At 37.9% G+C, this 14895-nt stretch overlaps 5 protein-coding genes across 5 annotated transcripts; 2 read left to right on the plus strand and 3 right to left on the minus strand.

Moving 5' to 3' along the window:
• Positions 1–457: 457 nt before the first annotated feature.
• On the plus strand, positions 458–1230 carry LOTGIDRAFT_155091 (hypothetical protein; the record flags this gene model as incomplete). Its single annotated transcript, XM_009065596.1, has 2 exons — positions 458–565; positions 727–1230. The coding sequence occupies 2 exons, from the start codon at positions 458–460 to the stop codon at positions 1228–1230; spliced, it is 612 nt and encodes a 203-aa protein (XP_009063844.1).
• A 376-nt stretch (positions 1231–1606) lies between these two features.
• LOTGIDRAFT_155092 (hypothetical protein) lies at positions 1607–2461 on the minus strand (the record flags this gene model as incomplete). Its single annotated transcript, XM_009065597.1, has 1 exon — positions 1607–2461. The coding sequence occupies one exon, from the start codon at positions 2459–2461 to the stop codon at positions 1607–1609; it is 855 nt and encodes a 284-aa protein (XP_009063845.1).
• Positions 2462–2756: 295 nt separating this feature from the next.
• LOTGIDRAFT_155093 (hypothetical protein) lies at positions 2757–3167 on the minus strand (the record flags this gene model as incomplete). The annotated part of the gene is made up of 1 exon (XM_009065598.1): positions 2757–3167. One exon carries the CDS (start codon positions 3165–3167, stop codon positions 2757–2759), a length of 411 nt encoding a protein of 136 aa, XP_009063846.1.
• A 940-nt stretch (positions 3168–4107) lies between these two features.
• On the plus strand, positions 4108–4371 carry LOTGIDRAFT_107517 (hypothetical protein; the record flags this gene model as incomplete). The annotated part of the gene is made up of 1 exon (XM_009065599.1): positions 4108–4371. A coding segment is annotated over one exon (264 nt), but the record flags the coding sequence as incomplete, so codon positions are not given.
• Positions 4372–4966: 595 nt separating this feature from the next.
• Positions 4967–14895, minus strand: LOTGIDRAFT_155095 (hypothetical protein; the record flags this gene model as incomplete). Its single annotated transcript, XM_009065600.1, has 5 exons — positions 4967–5296; positions 7743–7826; positions 8509–8544; positions 10973–11163; positions 14844–14895. 5 exons carry the CDS (start codon positions 14893–14895, stop codon positions 4967–4969), a joined length of 693 nt encoding a protein of 230 aa, XP_009063848.1.

Below are 14895 nucleotides of genomic sequence, written 5' to 3' on the forward strand. Positions count from 1 at the left end.
AACCATACCTGTTTCAATCTTGTGAAATTCATTTTCTCCGTAATGCATGGCAGTGTCCATTCGTCCCTGACATCCCCCATTCGTTCCCTGCTACTAATTTACTTCCAAACTTCCATGTCTTCCATCTCTTTTGTATCTCGTACTTAACTGGTCTTTGTAGAGTTATAAAGAAGTTTACACCTCCTTTTTCCACTTTTTCCTTCGTTCCTCCATTCTTATGCTTCTTAGTCTAGATATGTCTGCTCCATTGACTCTTATCCACATCGCAATTACATTTATCACAGTGTTTTTTTTAGCTGTTTTCGCTATTTCGACCTTTTTTCTAGTATTACTATAATACGCGTCGCTATCGAACGTCGAGTTTTTGACGTCATTTTGGTCCCCTTATGACGTTTTTGACGTTTTGACGTCATGTTCCTTAGTTACGTAACTTACAAATTTTAGAGTGACATTAAAGATGGCATTTTACCAGAAAAGACGTAACTTTAATCGCTCTAGATTCTATGCCAAGAAAAGGTCTTTTTATCGCCGTAGGAGGTTGTTTTATCGTAGGAAACGTGCTCCAGTGAGGAGACGAAGGTTCCGGAGAAGGAATACATTAATGAAGAGGATTTATAAAGGTGTTGTGCATTCAGAGCACAAAGCTAATCATGAGTTCAACTTGAGAGCTACTGGAATTTATACCTCTAACCTGTGCTGGAACTGGCATACTTTTGTAACCGGTAGTATCAAGACCCAGATTTCGCCTTATTTGTCTTTGATGAAGTCAAAATTAGGCATGTCACCCTAGTTTACTGGTTGACGTATCAACAGCCTACGATTACATCTACTTATGATCCTGATGCTCAAGGCCGTACTATGACTGTGGACAATCAAAATGCCCGTCCTAATACCAGAGAGAAGTTGTTACACTATGGCCGCAAGTATACTTTAAAGATGTATCCGAAGTTCCAGCCGAAGTTGTCTTCTGCTAAGTCTGTTGCTATTGGGGGTAAAGCTATATCCCCATGGATTGATTCGGCTTATTTCACCTATGGTGCTTCTCCTGCTTCATCAATGAATGGTATCATTTACACCATTCAAGGGTCACCTAATACCTTTGTAGAAGGATTTTATAGTGTTGGATTATCGTGGAAAGGAAGAAGAGATGGTCAAGTCTATTCTGCTCAAGCATCTACCTCTTTATCAGATCAATTTGAAGTTCTAGATGGTTATGATACTGTGAATTAGCAGCCAGTCGAGGGGCCACACCACGAGGCGGAGTCCCGGAGGGCGGAGCCGATCTAAGGGTTTCTGCCCTCCGGGTAGGGTCCACATTTGATTATTAAAACAATTGTAAGGCCTGAACTGATTGTATTTATTAACAAATAACATTTAACAAATTAACATTTGGTAGTCTTCATCTTTCTTGACTAGTTCGAAGTTCCAATATCTATCAGCGCTCATTTTTTCCTTCGTTCCTCCATTCTTATGCTTCTTAGTCTTGATATGTCTGCTCCATTGACTCTTATCCACATCGCAATTACATTTATCACAGTGTTTTTTAGCTGTTTTCGCCATTTCGACCTTTTTTGGCGACGCGTATTTCTAGTATTACTATAATACCCTAAACCATTCCAAAATCATGCATTTGTTCAGACATTCCAGTTAGATCATTTTGCAAACAATCGAAATCATCAGGTCCAGCTGAAGTTGATGCAGATTCGTAAATCTGACCATCTCTACAACCCCTCCAGGATAAACCGATAGAATAAAATCCTTCAAGGAATGTATTAGGCGATCCTTGAATGCTGTATATAATACCATTCATAGATGAAGGAGGAAGAGCGCCATAGGTAAAGTAAGCAGAATCTATCCAAGGAGAAATAGGTTTTCCACCAATATTACCGACTGTTCTAGCATTAGATAATCTGGGCTGAAATTTTGGATACATCTTCATAGAGTACTTTTGTCCATAATGAATAAGATGTTCTCTGGTGTTAGGACATGCATTCTGATTATCAACAGTCATAGTTCTGCCTTGACAATCAGGATCATAAGTTCTAGTAATTGTTGGTTGCTGATAAGTAAGAGAAGAGGTACCATTATTCCGCAACCAATAAATCAATGTAACATGCCTAATCTTGACTTCATCAAAAAGATTCAAGTACTGTTTAACCTGAACAGCTATATGTGTCTCATTCCGAAGAAATGTAGGAGAAGACCAGCACAAATTTGAGGTATACAATCCTTTAGCATCAGTCTTAAATTCATGAGAACCTTTATGTTCACTATGAACAACTTGATCATAGATCTTCTGTAAAAAATTAGAACTTTTACCATACTTCTTGGCTGACCGCCGCTTGACAAATCGATTAGAACCAGATGGTGGCATGGTACGACGATTAAAACGTCCCTTCTTTGAACTAGAAGCTGAAGTATCAGCGGAATCAAGACAACGTCTTTTACGGAAGGCAGACATCTTTTAAATGAAGTTTGACTGTTACTAAGTCAAATAACCACGTCACGAAAGAAATGACGTCATAACGTAAAATGACGTAAAAGTCGACGTTCGATAGCGACGCGTAGCCCCCAAAAATTGTCTGCTTTGCAAATTTCTTGCCAGACATGAGTAAGATGTCACAGGATAGATACTGGAATTTTAAATTGGAAAAAAAGGAAGACAAATATAGGATGTTAATATGTTAATTTATTGTGAATAAATACAGTTCAGTTCAAGCCTTACCCACTGTTTTATTCATCAATTAAAACGAAACCTAACCCCAACCCATTCCAAAACCATGTATTTGTTCAGACATTCCAGTTAGATCATTTTGCAAACAATCGAAATCATCAGGTCCAGCTGAAGTTGATGCAGATTCGTAAATCTGACCATCTCTACGACCCCTCCAGGATAAACCGATAGAATAAAATCCTTCAAGGAATGTATTAGGCGATCCTTGAATGCTGTATATAATACCATTCATAGATGAAGGAGGAAGAGCGCCATAGGTAAAGTAAGCAGAATCTATCCAAGGAGAAATAGGTTTTCCACCAATATTACCTACTGTTCTAGCATTAGATAATCTGGGCTGAAATTTTGGATACATCTTCATAGAGTACTTTTGTCCATAATGAATAAGATGTTCTCTGGTGTTAGGACATGCATTCTGATTATCAACAGTCATAATTCTGCCTTGACAATCAGGATCATAAGTTCTAGTAATTGTTGCTTGCTGATAAGTAAGAGAAGAGGTACCATTATTCCGCAACCAATAAATCAATGTAACATGCCGTATCTTCACTTCATCAAATAATGAAAGATAAGGCGATATCTGTGACTTTATTTGCCCAGTGACAAAAGTATGCCAGTTCCAACATAAATTGCTTGTATAAATACCAGTAGCTGGTATATTGAATTCATGATTAGCCTTGTGTTTTCCTCCAAAATTTTCATATGGTAATGTTAAAACTGAATATGACCAATTGTGTTCTGAGATATGATGAGAGTTTCTTCCCTTGAAAATAGAATATGGAGCCTTGCTAACAATAGAAAATTAAGTTGTTTGTTGAAAATATACTTACATAAGTTATGACTGATAGACGAGGTAAGATTATTTGTAAATATTTAATCCTATAGTTAAGTTATATAAATATTACATAAATTATAATTGCATTTAGTGAGGAAGAAACATGGTTTATCATGTTATCATTAGGAACACTCTGGACATATCCGTTTCATGCACACATTTCAATGATTGGTTGCAATTATATTCCTTATAGCTCAGGTTGAACTCAATCAAGTAATGGTTTGCTTTATATTTACTGGAAGATGTTGCTCATAGAAGCTATTTTTATAGAGGCTACATGATCAAGAGATGTGTAAACAATTATGCTCAATATTATATTTAGAGAAAGTTAAGATTCTGATTTATTTTCATTTCAGTCAAACGGTACAGTGCATTAGACATTCTAAAACATTTAGAAGAGACTGAAAGTGAATATGATGACTCAGATAATGACCCAGATTATCAATGCTGTGAGCACGACAGTGATGTTTCAGATTATACACAAAAACCTGAAATTGAAAAAAAGAAACAAATACCTTCTAGGCTTACATACGGAATAATCATACCTGAAACCAAAGAAATAATACCTGGAACAGAAGAAATAATATCTGGAACAGAAGAAATAATACCTGGAACAGAAGAAATAATATCTGGATTAGAAGAAATAATACCCGAAACCGACGAAAAGATACCTGTAACCAATGAAATACAATCTGGAACATCAGAAATAACACCTGGAACAGCAGATGTAATACCCGGAACAAGAGAAATGCGACCGGGAACAGAAGAAATAATACCGGGAACAGAAGTACCTGGAAAATAAGAAATAATACCTGGAACAGAAGAAATACTATCTGGAATCAAAGAAATACAACCTGGAACAGCAGAAAAAATACCCGGAACAGTACCTGGAACAGAAGAAATAGTCACCGAAACGGCAGAAATAATACCTGGAACAGAACAAATACAAAAAATACCTGGAACCATAGAAATACAACTTGGAACAGAAGATATAATACCTGGAAGAGCAGAAATAAAACCTGGAACAGCAGAAATAATACCTGGAACCGAGGCAAGCGTAATAATACAAGAGTTACTTTAACAAGTCATTGATGAAATAGATGCAGTCAATATTTTACCTGAATTACAAAATGACCGCTCATTTGAGGTCATTTCACTTTCAAATTCCCATCAAACAAACGTTTCATTAATTATGCATATATGAAAAAAGCTAACAATGATTAAACAGATAAAAGAATAACACATCCTATTATGTATATCACAGACAAAATGCAAGTAATTTTATTTACAGTATTATTATAAAGAATATCACAGATAATGTCTTCACGCAAAAATGTATGAAATGATCACAAAAGAATGTTCTGTAACATGGTCAACACATGCGTTGAAAATGCCATCTATCTCCAGTATTGGACTCTGTTGTGCCAATCATACCAGCAGTTGTCTCCTACTTTGCCAACGCAAAGAAACTCTTTACAATATCTACACCAAATTGTGGTTTTGTGACGTTTTGGTAATTGACTGGCGTTGGCTTGTGGATTGGTTGATTTGGCTCTTAGGTATTTTTCTCTGCAAACTTTACATCTTTGATTAGTTGTGGCATGGGCAGGTCGCTCACAATCATGATGTGCATCGCGATTTAGGCGCTTTTCGGATGTTTCATCAGAAACTCGTCTTCTAAAGGAGGAATTTACATTTTGTATATCACCAACTAACTCTTCACAAATCTATCATTAAAAGAATGAAAAGTAACTGTTCTGTGACCAGTAGTAATATGTTGGCGAGTATATCCCATCAAAATATAAGAATTGTATGCAGCCCACAGAAAAAATTTCATCATCAGACTGCGTGGCCATTTATAATGTCGACGGCATTTTTGAAGTCTTGTCACCTGGTCTACATCTCGTGTCCAGCCGTTTGTGGGTGGATTAGGGACCCATACTTCTGAAGATTTTTGCGATTTGGATCTATGGTTGGTTTTAGATTTCGGGAAAGGGAGGGTTTGATTCTCCCAAATGTACAGGCCTAGGATGGAGCAGACACTTTATTTAGAAATTAGGATTAAGGGTCTTGATATTGGGTTTTCTTCTGTTCTTATTCTGATCTGAAATTAGAAAATAACTCGCCCAATGGGCGAGAAGTATAGTATCTGTTATGTACTGATTGTTTTTAGTTTACTATGAACAATATTATCATTTAAGTTCTTATTTTTTGAATATGCAATTATCATTTTCTGCTTATAGACATGGGGGAATTTCTCTTGGAGGCTCTTATAGTGGGCATGAACTATCTTGCTTGCTCGATTGCTGGTTGTATTGAACGGGACAACAAAGGGTGCCATGCCTACATTATGGTGAATATTTAGTCCTATAGGTCTTACTGTATTCAATGTCTCAATCCAATGGGCTTCCCTAGATTGACGGAATTTGGTAGTTTCATCTTCGGGCAAGTCAATTTCTATGCGCTCAATTGGGATTAGAGTGAGATCGTCTATTGAATGGTCGTCGAGGTTGAAATAATTAGAAACAGGCTTGTCTTTCTATAATTTGATATCCGACCTATGAGCATTAAAACGAGTTCGCAAATTATTCTTAGTTTCTCCTACATATTGTTTGGGGCATTTCTTGCATGAAATTAAATATATTACATTCGAATGTTGACATGTTAGATGTTCCTGGATCGGGTACCTTTTATTCGTAGAGTTGGTTACAAAATAATGAGTTTCTGATATAAAGGGACGTGTTTTGCATCTACTGGACAAACATGGAGCACTTCTTAAACCTGGAGGTACTTCGGCATAAAGTCTGTTTTTAGCTGCTATCTGTGCCAAGGTGGAATTTTTTATGTTTCGTAAAAATCGTTTAGAGTACCCACGCTCTTTCAGTTTTGAGAAAACAATCGTACAGGCTTGGTTGAATCCGAAGATCTTGTACAAATTCAATGAAATCGTAAAACTTGTGACCAGAAAATTTATGTTTTGAGTGAAAGGAGCTCTTGTGCAAGAGTTAGGTATCAGTTTCTTTGAAATACACTTTAATGTCCTGTTTATTTGTTTCTGCTATGGAATCTCCCTTAAAGACAGAGGTATCGAGAAAGTCTATGCTCTTGTCACTCACGTTAACGGTTAGTTTGATGGAAGGATGGTGGTTGTTGAGAATTTCAAAGAATTCCCAAAACTGTTCGATAGAATAAGTCCAAACCATAAAATGTCATCGAAAAAGCGTTCATAAAAAAGTGGGCCAAATGGACAGAGGGGCAACACCTCACGTTCCCACCCCGCCATGAAAAGGTTTGCGTACGAAGGGGCGAATCGTTTGCCCATAGCTGTCCCTAAAGTTTATAACATTAAATGTGAAATCGTTTCGACTAAGACAAATCTCTAAAAGCTGTAGAATTGCACCGTCTGGTCTGTTTGGATCTGGATTTCTATTAAAAGATTTACGAACATAGAAGAAACGTCGATAGAAATTAAAATAGCATTAGAGGGAAATCGAAGATTGTATATTATATTGAAAAAATAGGTTGTGTCCTTAAGGTAGGCGCGATGTTGACATGCGGTCCAGCTTTTGGAAAAGAACGTAACTCTCCAGGGGTTAGGATTTTGCCATTGGCCACAAAACTAGGTCCAGGTGTGGCATTGATGTCGGGCTGAGTGCTTTCTGCTAAGGGTCTTTTGTTACTGGTGGATGAAGGTTTATTGATCTCGCAATTCGAATCATTTTCAGGCATTGGACGGTCAGTGACATAAGAAGGGGCAAATTCAGAATCAGAAAATATATCTCTGTTTTAAGGATATGCGAGCTACTTTAAATCTAGCTTGGATGTTGTTTGCTGTGATCGAACCGACGTGTTTGTAGCCCCGACGAGCTACAACCTTGTCAGGCTTTTGGACTGTCGTTACGCCTGTCTCAACCGAGAGGCCAGCTTGCGAATTTCAGAAGGTGAAAGACCATGGTATATATCCGATGCTTTGGTAATATATCCCACAAGCTGTTGTTCCAGCTCTATTTTAAAAATTAATCTGTTTTTTAAATATCCAACTGGGATAGATGGCTGGTCACCGCTTCCTTCTATCTCTTCATTAGTAATCTTTTGACAATACCGAGTAAGAGTCCTATAATTTATTCTGAAATCCTTCGCGGTGCTTCTGATGGATTTATACTCCAGTTTCACCTGCTGGACAGCTCTCAGCATAACATCTTGGGGTGTTGTGCTCTTTTCAGTCTTTCTTTTGAAATTCCCAACCATGTCGAACAACTGAAACGAGCAATTAAAATTATTATTTCCTAGTCTTAAAAGCTATAGTTAGTACCGTCATTAGCTGGAACATTATTATCAAATTGAACCCAGATTCTTCTGGTTAGCAGTCAAGAGCCCACACCAGAGTCATCGAGTTTGAACTTGTCCATACGGTACAGAAAAATAAACTATATGTAGGCTAGTAAATATAGAAGGGTTGGTTGTCACATGTGACAACTAACCCCAACTGTGATGTGACAATCATCCCCAACATGACATTTTGCAAAACTTATTGAAGCTACAAAGCACATTGCTTTACTGACCACGTTTGTTATTCTCCCAACCATGACCACAACTATCACAATCCAATACCACAATTACCTAACAAAAAGTGCAATTCACTAAGGAGATATAATCTAAATGATTGTGTATCAGAATATTACTTACGATCAGTCAAAATGATAAATGTTGAATTTCGTGAAACGTTTTGCACTTGCAGCCGTGTTTTAGAGATCGATGGCGTCATGTAAAGATCCATCAATAGCGATACTTCTGCATTTAAGAAACATCATTTTCATTTTATCATATACAACTTTCAAATTTTCATGATTTTTTAATCAAGGTTTTAATTATTATACTACGTGTTAACCCATTTTAGAGAAACATTGTCATAGCTAGTGTCCACAATTTGAAGTCTTACAGTAATATTTTTAAGTTCCATACCATAATGGAAATACTGTAAATATTATAATACAGTATTATTATATTAATATTTTACCGTATTTTAACTCCATTAAGGAGTATTCATCTGTGATATTAATGTATATCTTGATTTTAATTATATAATAACTATGAGATACATGTTTTAGTTTTTCATATACTGTAATGTTTTGTATAATTGTATAATTTATGTTGAATAAATATCTACAAGATACAAAAAAAAAGAAATCTATGACGTCAATCAGCTATGACGCAATAACATTTGTTGTCAAACCTGACGTGCGTCACATAAACCCAGATTAAAAGGCACTGTGACAACCAACCCCAACTAGTCTTTCTTTCATATCTGCCGTTTTAACAGAGCAGGGGCTTCGTTAGTGACCCATTACAGCGGTGCGGTTACCTTTAATTTGTAGCTACAAGTGACAGTGAAAGGTTTTAATTCGAAGTTCATGTACGTGGTAAGCTTACCAACAGATGAGATTTCCGGATTATTTGCTAGAGGGATGATTGAAATTTGGATAGAAAACAAAAAGAAAACTGAGAAAAAGGGTATTACCAATATAGAAATTGGTGTTGGGTCCTCTGGGGCTATGGACATCTCATAGACAAACATGACGCTGGACTGTAAACGTTAGGGTATAACTAAAACAAGAAAACATGGTTCACGTTGTAAGGAAGGGTCGACTCCATCAGAGATGTCTTTCGTCTTGCAGAAATGGCAGATTCAATCCTTAGAGCAGTAGAATGTTGGGAATGCAGCTCAGGAAGAACCATATGGATAACAAGGACCATAGTTGCTTGCGGGTGATGTGTCCCTTTTGCTCTAGAAAGTGGCTATAAGATCGACACCGGAGATCATGTTAGGAAAGAACATGCAAGGAAATTTGAGGACATGCTTAAAGACTTCTTAAAGAGGGCAATGGGCTCTGGTTATCCATATACCCTGAGGACTATGCCAAGCTGACAAGTCTGTCTGAAAGAAGAAGCAGCATTGCTACGAAAGCCAGGGAACTGGCGAGGAGATGTATGAAGATTATTAAAGAACCAAGCCAAGACTGGGAAACTGGTTGGGAGTTCTCTTCCATTACCCCGTTAAGGTTTTGGTGGAAGAAATGGAGAAAGGAGGTACTAGGCCAAGTGCTATCCTGATCCAAACAGCCAGAGCCCTGAAGTGATAGTCCCATTGGAAGAAAGGAGGGGCTAGGCCAAGTGCTGTCCCCGACTCAAACAGCCAGAGCCCTGTACCAACCGTCGTCAAGGAAACAAGGAGGTAGGCCAAACAGCCAGAGCCCCACTTTGAAGTTTTGCAGATCGCCGGAATTTGGGAATACTGAAGACGAAAACGTTTTACCGGAAGTTAAACACTTTTCAGGATAACATTTCACAGGCCAGCCTCGTGGAATCGGCTACCGTCATCCTGGAATGGATGTGAAGGAAAGACAGCAAATCCTGGAAGGAAGTCGAATCCGTCACCCTGCATGATGGGCCTGCAGCCCTGTTTTGGCTACCCATGAACTGGCAGTCCCGATGCCAAGCTCTTCGCCTAGGAAATGGCAGAATTCAGATTACATACTGAGGGAAGGGAAGCTTGTTTTTCAATTTGTCGAAAGCTTCTTCAGATTCAGCATTCCATGCAAACTTGGTTCCTTTGTCACAAATGCGATGTAGTGGTTTAGCTATTTCAGTGAATCCTTGAACAAATCTTCTGTAGTATGAGGCTAATCCAAGGAAACTCTTCACTTGTCTAGCAGATGTTGGAGTGCTCCAATTCTTTACAGCAGTTATTTTGTCAGATTCAGTTTCTTCCGATGAGTGAACAGCACATACCATTTCAGCTTCGCCTCCTATCCAACATTTTACGATTTGTTCGCCAGTGGAAATCTCTAACTTCTTATTATCTATTGTGCTGCATACTTCAAAAGAAAATCTTGACCGAAGATAGCAGCTGGGAGCATATCACATACTAGGGCAGGTATTTGATACGTTACACCTTTTAATTGTATTTGTATGAGAGTAATACCGTATGTCGGCAGACTGTTACCATTAACATCCTTGAGACTGAACTGAGCCGATTGTAATTCTGGTCTGAGTTCTTTTTCAATTTTTGAAAAGTAGCGTATTGAGATAATCGTGTGGGTAAATCCACTATCAACGAGGAACGATATTTGTATGTCATTGATCCATCCAGAAGTATAAAATCCACTGTCGAATTGGCCACTTGTTTCCACATATTCCCGTTCTTTCATAATTACTCCGGCGTCTCATGGCCTATTCAGACGACGGTCTGACGTTTCCCTGTCGATGGTTATTGTAAGGTCTTGTGCTTCGATTTTCCACAGACCGATCTGGACATTTCCTTATGATATGTCCTTGTTGGTTACACCCATGCATTGTACTTGAAACTGTCTTCACCCATTGTATTGTTGTTGAGACCTACTGACCTCCAGCTTTTCTAATCGTTCAATCAAATCCTTCAATGTTTTGTCAAAGTTTACAGTTTGTTTTTCCGGTGGTGTGGTGTGTCCGACTACTAAACGTACAGCTCGCTTCTTATCGCACCCATCTCCAATGATAGCTTCATATCTATCTATTACATCTACTGCCTGTGCTACCGTTGCACAATTACGATTATCTGAAAGATAATACATTTATAAAACTGATTTAATGCGAGGGCTTCTTGTGCTACAGCATCTAGCTCTTTTAGTCATAGTCTTAGATCATCTATTAATGCGGCTATTGACTCCTCAGATTGTCTGTTCTGTGACTCTAATCCCGATAACCATCTGGTTTCCTGTCGAGTGCTTCCAAATCTTTGCCCCAGTTGATCATCTAGAGATATGTAGATACCCCATTATGTAAAAACTTATGAACTAACCTCACTACCAAAGCTAAAACCTTCTCTTTCTCCGTCCACGTACCTAGTTCTGTACATAGTTCAAAGTAACTAATATATTCCTCCCAATTCCCATTTCCGTTGAATTTTTGGGGCTTAACAGGTAGGATATCCTCCCCTTGGTTCTTGATTAGTTGGTCTCGCCCCTTCCCCGTGGTCTTCTTCGAATCCGCCTTTTATTTCTATCACTCTTTTCTCAAACGAGACATCTAAAAATCAATAAAAATGTGTTAAATCAATAAAAATCAATATTATATGATACAAAAAAAAAACGAGACATCTCCCTGTACGAGGATTTTGTTTCAAAAAACCATTTAATTGTCGGGTGACTGCGTCATTTTTCCAATTGGTTCGATTTATTATATAACTGGTTTAATATAGAAATATTCTCCCTTTGGAACATATTCTTTATACATATAGACATTACCACTATTCACAAAATTTGAAGTAGGTCGTATCCTGGATTCCACTCAGAATTGTGAAATCCCACTTCTGACACCACTTGGAACAGGTTGACCCCCGGGTCCGAGGATTTTCTGACGGACAATCTCAGTGGAAGGAATGCAGACAATTGTTCATCTTTGATCTCTTTATATTCTACAAAACATGCGACCAACGGATATTCACTGTTCGACTCACAAACCTACTCTGGCAATCGATGTAGTGCTAGGATTAGGAAAACCAACAAAAAGAAACTTACATTGCAGCATCTGAGTTATTTGCCAAAACCAAAATTAAACAAGTTCACCCTATATGCCTGATGTAAGAACATGAAACCGGGTGACATAGTTCTTGTAAAAAAAACTTTCGTTTGATGGACAACATAAGATGGTGGAAATAAGTACGATATATGTTAGTTACCTGTCCCAATCCCCTGAACATCCGTGTATGATGTATCGAGAAGAAATGTACTCTGCAGAGGAATGTGTTGCCTACATGTTCAGTTCCTGAGAAGGATATCTATATCTGTGAACGCAAGACCACAACAAGAATCCAGTGATGAAACAACTGATGATGAATATGTTACTCCAGATATTGTTTCAGACAGTGCAACTTACTTGTCTACCAATGGTAGACTGTGGTAGACCCATGAGCAGAAGACGTATTAACTTGAATCCTGGTGACGATCTGGATCAGTAAGGCGAAGCAGAGAAGGCCGAATTACCGGTGTTACTGTAACAGTAGATACAAGGGGGTACCATTTTCTTATGTGTAAAGCTTAGTAGTGAGGACAGTTAAGTGGTTGAAGGGAGGTAACTCTGTTTAGTAAAAGTTACAAGTGCCTGTGTTTCAAAAGGTGACTAATGCCTGTGTGCAAGGGCAAGTCACTCTTATGACAGGAAGTTCTCTTCCACGTGCTCCTCAATGTTGATAAAGCCTATGAAATACCTAAGTTTTGTTTCTCTCCTCCCACAGGTATTATTTTGCTATGAAAGGTCAATTATGTTGCTGTCAATCTATAAGACATAGGTTTACTACACTATGTCAGTGTTTTAGGCCTTTGCCTCTGAAATCTTGTATTTTCTATTAGTATCACACACGTTGGATGGCCCGGTGCGGTAGGCCACTCCACGTGGTAATGGGCAACCCTTATTCATTGCGCCTTTGCATTGTTCTCTCATGTAATATAAGTTTACACAAGTTGATGTTCGTAAGACATGTTGTACATTAGTTTGTAGACTCTTATGACGGGAAGTTCTCTTCCATGTGCTCCTCAATGTTGATAAAGCCTATGAAATACCTAAGTTTTGTTTCTCTCCTCCCACAGATGATCCTGTAGAAGGTAGTACGACATTGTTTGTCTGTTGTTAACAGAGCTGTAGAAAGGGGTGTTGGTTCCAGTTGCACCATGTTATAGTGCAAGTATATGAACCCTTTCCTTGTGCTCTCCAGAAGTGTCTACCAGGCTTAGTTGTGCTGCATCGTATAATCCTGAGGTCCACCGTTGTACCGTCTTTAAAGCTGAACTTTAGGCTTAACTGAGTTACCCAGTGTTGTCATTATTTCTCATTCTCTGTGTGTCAGTCATCGCGTTGGCTAATCTGGTTGTTTTACTACTCACACTTCTCTGTTTTCACCTTCTTGGTGCAGAGAGGTGTAACATTACGCCAAATTCAGTTAGTGTTGTCTGAAGCAAAATTTAGTCTTGCGTTCAAATGTAAACAAAAGACTTAATAGTGACGTCCGTTGTAAGTCGCTAATTTGCATCGCAAATAGTTTCTTTTGTTTGTTAATAGTGTAGATTTAATTTTACTGTTATTTCAGTCAATCATAAGAGTCTTCCATAGCCATTAGAGTCCATGAGAGCTGCATTAAACACCATTAAGGATATCCACGAAAATAGATTGTTAGAATTAGAAAGAGTCGTCAGTGGCGAGAGAGAAGCTCGTGTATTGACAGAAATTAGTGCTTGATATAACGTTAAACGTTAGATATAGATAGTTGAATTTGTTACATAAACACTGTTGTAAAATTATATTAAATATAGATCAACCAATCCAATATAGTTTCTGGTTACTATAACTAAATCCATTTGAACCATTGAGGTAGCCATCAGTTGAAGTACGTTTATCAGGCGAATCTCCACTGCCCACACATTCATCACTTATATAGAGTTGTCTATTACAGACAGTGAAATTCATCACTATCAGTAGATTCTGCCTTACTTGGTACTGATGAACATTCACTAAGAAATAGACAACCACCAGTTTGGGTCAGAAGTGGAGATTAAGTGAGGTTACGGCCTGTTTGTCAGCAGGGTGGAGTTAAACCTTTTTCCACTTTCACTAGAGCGACCTAAAATTGTACTGTAGACTATTTACCGAATTAAGGACAACACTCATTAAAGGGGGTGTATGTAAGAAAGGGTTAAAATTTTAAACGTATCTGTACAGTTTATCTTGCAACATTATTCATTTACCAGATCACCACACAGATTTAACACAATCTTCGGCGCATGTATATTCTATATAGTGCATGTCTTTTTCATTCACTCAATTGCCCAGCCTAAATAATATTGTCTAAAGAATAGGCTTTGTACAGGAAAGTTTTTGAATGCTGTATACCATCCCTTTTTTTATATTCATTAACCATGTGAAAAGTATTTGACTTTAACACAAGTATGCTGAAGTTAAATAAATTGGATGCCATTCTTTTTTTCAAAAGGTCAGAGTGGAAAATGAAGACAATTATGGAGACGGACAAGGCATAAAGAAAAGTCATATCATATGTTCATAAATTGATTGTCATTCTTATAATTGTGTGTTCTGCTATATTTTGTATTAGTTCATGTAATTTTACTTCCACTGAAGTTTATACATTGTACACCAGGTATTTTAAAATTCAGTTCCCCTTTTCCACAGCGTACGTTAAAACCTACCTACAAAAAATTCAGATCAGGCACTTATATAGTTTCTTACTGAGTACTTGGTATTTTGTGTGACCTCCATCTTCCTGTACATCATCCTGCAT

This window comes from Lottia gigantea (genome assembly GCF_000327385.1).
Source record: "Lottia gigantea unplaced genomic scaffold LOTGIsca_7, whole genome shotgun sequence".
Taxonomy (NCBI): Eukaryota; Metazoa; Mollusca; class Gastropoda; family Lottiidae; genus Lottia; species Lottia gigantea.